The following is a 6,000-nucleotide window of genomic DNA, read 5'->3' on the forward strand; positions in this document are numbered from 1 at the left end:
AACAAAATAAATGCCATAATACAAAAGACCACTGACAGAGTCAGAAATATACCCTGACTCCCTGCTGGTCAGGGTGTTGGAAACAGTCCAAAGTCAGCCCTCCTGGAGTGGCAGATGTGGTCCTGTTTGGAGCAGAGATGATCCTGTAGAGAAAAAAGGGTCCAAAGATGGGTCCAGTCTCCTTTGGGAGTCTTGTGAGAACACTGGATGTCTGGTGACACTTGTGGCTCCTTTTTATCTAGCTGGGAATGGTTTAGCTCCTCCTCCCTGGGTGGAGCATCTCACAGTGGGATGATGTAATGTGTCATGTCATTGGTGAGACTTGATGGCACATTAACAGGAGATATCCCCATGGAGATAATGGGAGGGTGAACAGAGTTTAGAAACAATGCCCCACCTGGTTTTAACAGCTGGCTTGTTATCAGAAAGGCAGCCACTTCCTCTCCTCTGGGGTTACAACAGAGGGAAAAAACCCACCTCCCAACCGGGTTTCAACAGATAGAATAGAATAAACCTTTTTTTTTGGTTACAAAACCCAAGACACTTACAGACAATTGTTCTACCAATCACTGAAAGCACACAGACACCTGCTTCAAACAATGTTTGCTGGTGTGCTTTCTATTAACAATAAACAATATTCCATTATTAAGCCTAAAACTTTCTACTGTGCTCTTAAGTATATTTTTCTGCAGCCATAAGATCTATCCCAGCCAAACCTAAGATTCAGATTATTGTTTCATGTCCTTGCTTGCTGTACTATTGTAACTTTTCCTACTTTCAAACTTTGCAGTTACAGCTGTTTCTAAATTCTTCATTTCTTTCTGGTTTTGGGGCCTGCTTCCACAGATTTCTAAATGTCTCCTTACCTTTAATATTTCCCACATTTGTCACCAGGGGGAACTGACCATGACCAGTGACATGGAGACCTTGCACAACTCCCTCTTCTTGGACACGGTGCCCGAGTCTTGGGTGAGGAGATCTTACCCTTCCACGGCCAGCCTGGGCTCGTGGTTTGCTGACCTCCTGGCTCGCATCAGTGAGCTGGAAGCCTGGACCAGGGACTTCTCCTTGCCCTCCACGCTGTGGCTTGGAGGGTTCTTCAACCCCCAGTCCATGCTGACGGCCGTCATGCAGACCGCGGCGCGGAAGAACAAGTGGCCCCTGGACAAGATGACGCTGCAGTGTGACGTGACCAAGAAGAGCAGAGAGGATTTTGCCAGTGCTCCTCGTGAAGGGGCCTATATCCATGGGCTGTTCATGGAGGGAGCACGCTGGGATGCTCAGGTGAGCTCTGCAGGGCCCTGGGGTTGAGGGAGAAGCTGCAGGTGTGGCCTCGCAGTTCTGATCTGACACTCGGCACTTATTTCACAGAACGACAGAATCACACAGAATCACACAGAATCACACAATCACAGAATTCACAGAATGACCAGGTTGGAAGAGATCTCCAAGTTCATCAAGTCCAACCCAGCCCCAACACCTCAACTAAACCATGGCACTGAGTGCCACATCCAGTCTTTTTTTAACACATCCAGGGATGGTGACTCCACCACCTCCCCAGGCAGATAATTCCAATTCTTTATTATTCTTTCCATGGAAAACCTTTTCCTAATATCCAACCTCTTTGTCACCTCCCTCTCTGCCATGGTTTTCCATGAAGGATAGGAAATGAGGGATGGCTGTGAGCTCCCTGATGGATGTCATTTCATCAGACATCCTTGGGGAGTTCAAAGCTGCAGGCTGTTTTTTGCTCTGGAAATTACCTGAATTGGGTTTGGGAAGCCACAGGGAATGTAGGCAAAATTCTGCTGGAAGATGGCAGTGAGAATCTCACGTAGGTCAGGTCACATCTCTGCTCTCCTGGGCTGGGCTCTGCTCACTGCAGCAGAGCAGGGACCAGCCCTGTCCAGCTGCCAGCTCTGGCCCCACAGTTCCCTGGCTGTCCCCTTCTCCAAGCCACACACAGCCCTTGGGAGATCACAGCCCCTACCACAGGGAGAAGTGGATTTCTGCTGCCCTAAAAACCTGGCAGAAATCAGCTGGACACACCAGGACAGAGAGTGCTTTTAAAAATTCCCAGTCCTGAATTATCAAATACTCCATGTAAGAAAATTCCAGTGCCTCTGTTGTGTTTTCTTTGTCACTGTTACTAGAAAATGAGTTCTCTCTGGGGTTTACCCATCTCCAGGCAATGCTGGAAGTGAAGAGGGAGAGGTTTTGGTGTGCAAAGCCAGAAATCTTTGGGAAATACTTGGCTTCTCCCCTCTGCCTTTCTCCAGTAATAACTGGCATGGGTGATTGCATCCAGCAATGGGATTTGTCTTCAGAGACCATCCCAACTCCAGTAAATGTGTTTTTCTGATTATATTTTCCTTGTGATTGAAAGATACTGAGCAATTATGTTCATGGAGCCATTCATAATCTCTGGGTATCATGCTTCAATTTATTTCAGAAAGGAAAAGGATATTTTTATGGGTTGCTGCTCACACTGAAATATCATTTCTACCTATTGGAGCTATTCATTTTACCTATTATCCAGTGAGTACCAGTGTGCATTAATGGATGCAGGGCTTTTAAAACAGGTGCACAGCTCTTTTGGGTTGTACTCCTTCCAAATTAATCCTCTGATAAAAATGGCAGGCCATGTTTAGAAGAATTCCTCTGGGGAACCCCTCCACTTTTAAAAGAATATTTCATATTTAGGTTGTTCCTCAAAAAAAAAAAATAAAAAAAAATCCTTCTATGTTCTGCTACTCACATTTTTCTATTTATTTAAACATTTATGTTTGCCCTTGGGTGTCTTAAATTTATAAAACATTCATTACAAAACAGCAGGCAGCTATTAGATGAAATGAAACTAAGCAGATTATTTTGGGTGCACATGATCTGTTGCAGCAGCCCTGTTAAAGTCACTGGGACTCAGTGGCAGTCAGAAGGATGCTGTGACTGGGGACACTTGGAGACAATTTATCTCAAGCTGCTGACTGATTCTTGGCTTTCTTGCTCTCTGCAACAGAGAGTTTGATGCCAGGAGTGTGCCCTGCCCCTCCCCAAGGGGGTTGGAGTATGGTGGGAGAAGGGCAGGGGTGGTTTTACACCACATGTGCTCCATGGGGCTTTGGCAGCTGTGGACAGCACAGCCCCTGCCATGGAACCACAGGATCCCAGACTGGTTGGGCTGGAAGAGACATTTGAGATCATCTCATTCCACCCCTGCCATGGCAGGAACACCTTCCACTGTCCCAGGCTGCTCCAAGCCCCATCCAACCTGGCCTGGAACCCCTCCAGGGATGGGGCAGCCACAGGGCAGGGCCTCATTACCCTCACAGGGAAGAGTTTTTTCATTCCCCTTGTCCAGCTGAAACCACTGTCTCCATCCACCACTTGGGGGGCAGCTTGGAGTGCTCCCTGCTGGCTCTGTGTCCCCTTCCCTGCTGGCTCCATGTCCCCTTCCCTGCTGGCTCTGTGTCCCCCTTCCCCACTGGTGACCCACAGGTGACTCCATCCCAAAGGCAGCCAGGCCGTGCTGGGGCTCCCTGGGCCAGCTGACCCCAAAGGGGCTGTGGGGTGAGGAATCCCTCCCCGTGCAGGGATTGCAGGGCTGTGGGTCACAGGCTCTGGGTTTGGGCCCATCTGTCACCAGCCCTGGTTTGGGACAGTGCTCTGTGCCCTCAGCCCTGGTGGCACGTGGCACTGCCACTCTCAGTTGCCTGCTGGCAGTCTGGGACAAGCAGAAGTGAAGGATCCTTCAGGATCTGAGCTCTCCAGGCACAGAATGGTGGTTTTTGTACCATGAGAGCTGTGCTGCTCGTCAGGAAGAATTGCTTTCTGAGCAGAATTAATTTCTGACGGTGAGAGCGATAAAAAATGCAAATGAGAATCAGCCCAGACATAACAAAATGATATCTTACACAGAGGTACCTCAGGAATATTTCAGCTCTTGTTAACCCAGAAACAGGTAGAATATCTCCTGGAAATTTCATTTGAAGTATTCTCAGCAGTAAGAAAAAAAAAAAAAAAAAAGACCTGATCAAAACCCAGTCTCAAAAATGAAAGGTGTGGATTTAACAAGAGTTCACAATAATGTTTCATAAATAGCTACTTTGCAAAGTATTATACGAATAATTTAATGTTTGTTCAGCACGTTGGAAATATAAAATCCTAAATGAGAGTTGGATTTATCTTAGCTGAGCATAGCATATGTCATTAGTACAATTAAACTGAGGTGTGTGGCAAGAGGGATGATTTTTCTCTGCTCATTTGCAGTACTAAATAAACTACTGGAGAGGTTGAATCTCACCCCACAAGTCTGAACCGAGAGCATTTGGGATAATGATGATATGTGAAGCTCAGCTGCAGTGAGAGGCAGCTTCTTTAGTGCTGAAATGTTTCGTCTCCATTTCCCTATTTGTTTTCATTTGGTCTCTCTAGCCTCTATTAGGCAGTTTTCTCTGGAAATGGATTGATGTGCAGGGTATTTTATTGTCAGGAAGAGAGAGAGAAAATGCCAGAGAGACCCAAATTAGAGAAACAAACTTGATTTCTTGTCCTGGCAGGGTTGTCTCCCTCTCCTGGGTTGGGCAGCCTGCTGGGCAGGGCATTACTTGGAGGAGAATAATGGGACTTGATATTTAATGGTGCTATTCCCTCAGAGAAGTCATTTTGAATTCTCTTGGTTGCATCCATAAGAGTGGGAACAAGCCTGTGGCGCTTTTTGGGGCTGTTTTCCATCCACCCTCACCCTCACTATGAGCAGCACCTCCCACGAGGTGATTCTGGTCTGGCAATACTCTGAGAAAGGGATGCATAAGAATAATCCCTGATTCATTGAGGCTGGAAAAGATCCCCCAGACCATCCTGTACCCCAATCTCCCCTTGTCCCCAGCCCAGGGCACTGAGTGCCACCTCCAGCCCTTCTTGGGCACCACCTCCAGGGATGGGCACACCAAACCTCCCTGGGCAGCCCCTGCCAAAGTTTAATCACCTTTTCAGCCTAGAAATTCCTGCTGCTGTCCAACCTGAGCCTGCCCCGGCACAGCTTGGGGCCTTTTCCTCTTATCCTGTCCCTGTTCCCTGGCAATAGGACAAAAGGAAATGGCCTCAAGCTGTGCCCCAGCAGAAACCAGGATGAGAGAAGTGAAACTTTGTTCATGCTGTGGCTGGACGGGGCCAGGGACACTGTTCCCACTGTTCCCACACCAGTCCAGGTCAGGTGTGAGGGTTTGAGCATCTGGGGAGAGTGCAGGCAGCTGGACCCTTGAGATGCTCTCCGTTGAGGAGGGTTGTGGTGAGACACGGAGCTGTCGGATCCAGACCCTCCTTCCCCAGAGAGACCCATCCCTTCACCCTGGAGAAGCTGTTTGACCCTGCCCAGCAGGAGCAGCCTGGAGAAGGATCTCGGGGGCTCAGGCACATCAGAGAGCAGCTGCTGGAGCCCTCAGAGGTGTGACTAGGCTTTGTCTCCTTCTCCCCGCAGGCCGGGACGATCACGGACGCCAGGCTGAAGGAGCTCACCCCAGCCATGCCTGTCGTGTTCATCAGGGCCATTCCTGAGGACAAGCAGGACACCCGGGGCCTCTACCCATGTCCTCTGTACAAAACACGCCAGAGAGGACCAACCTACGTCTGGACTTTTAACCTCAAAACCAAGGAAAAGCCTTCCAAGTGGGTGCTCGCTGGGGTGGCCTTGCTGCTGCAGCCCTAAGGCACCAGCACAGCCTTGTGATGTCTGCACACCCCTCACAGTGCCTTTGCCACACAATTTACACAGTTAAATCCTGGGATTGACCCAAGTTCCATCTCTCTGATGGACTCCCAAGTGAGGTCTGCACACCCCTCACAGTGCTTTTGTCACACAGGTTAAACAGTTAAATGCTGGGCTTAACCCAGTTTCTGTCTCTCTGATGGACTCCCAAGTTATGTACCTGGGGCTGTCTCTGTGTCCTGGGGATGTGACCCAGACAGCGCCTGTGAGGAGGTGACAGAGGTGCAGAGTGACAC

General features: G+C 48.9%; 1 protein-coding gene across 1 annotated transcript in view; it reads left to right on the forward strand.

Annotated features, from left to right (window-relative positions):
• The window catches only part of DNAH9 (dynein axonemal heavy chain 9), a 155,723-nt gene extending 149,961 nt beyond the window's left edge, over positions 1 to 5,762 (forward strand). The window contains exons 65-66 of the mRNA XM_066332140.1: positions 895 to 1,284; positions 5,477 to 5,762. Coding sequence (XP_066188237.1) covers positions 895 to 1,284; positions 5,477 to 5,704 — 618 coding nt within the window. The 3' untranslated portion in view covers positions 5,705 to 5,762. The remainder of the gene's footprint in view (positions 1 to 894; positions 1,285 to 5,476) is intronic.
• The last annotated feature ends 238 nt before the right edge of the window (positions 5,763 to 6,000 follow it).

This window comes from Sylvia atricapilla, chromosome 18, assembly GCF_009819655.1.
Source record: "Sylvia atricapilla isolate bSylAtr1 chromosome 18, bSylAtr1.pri, whole genome shotgun sequence".
NCBI lineage: Eukaryota > Metazoa > Chordata > Aves > Passeriformes > Sylviidae > Sylvia > Sylvia atricapilla.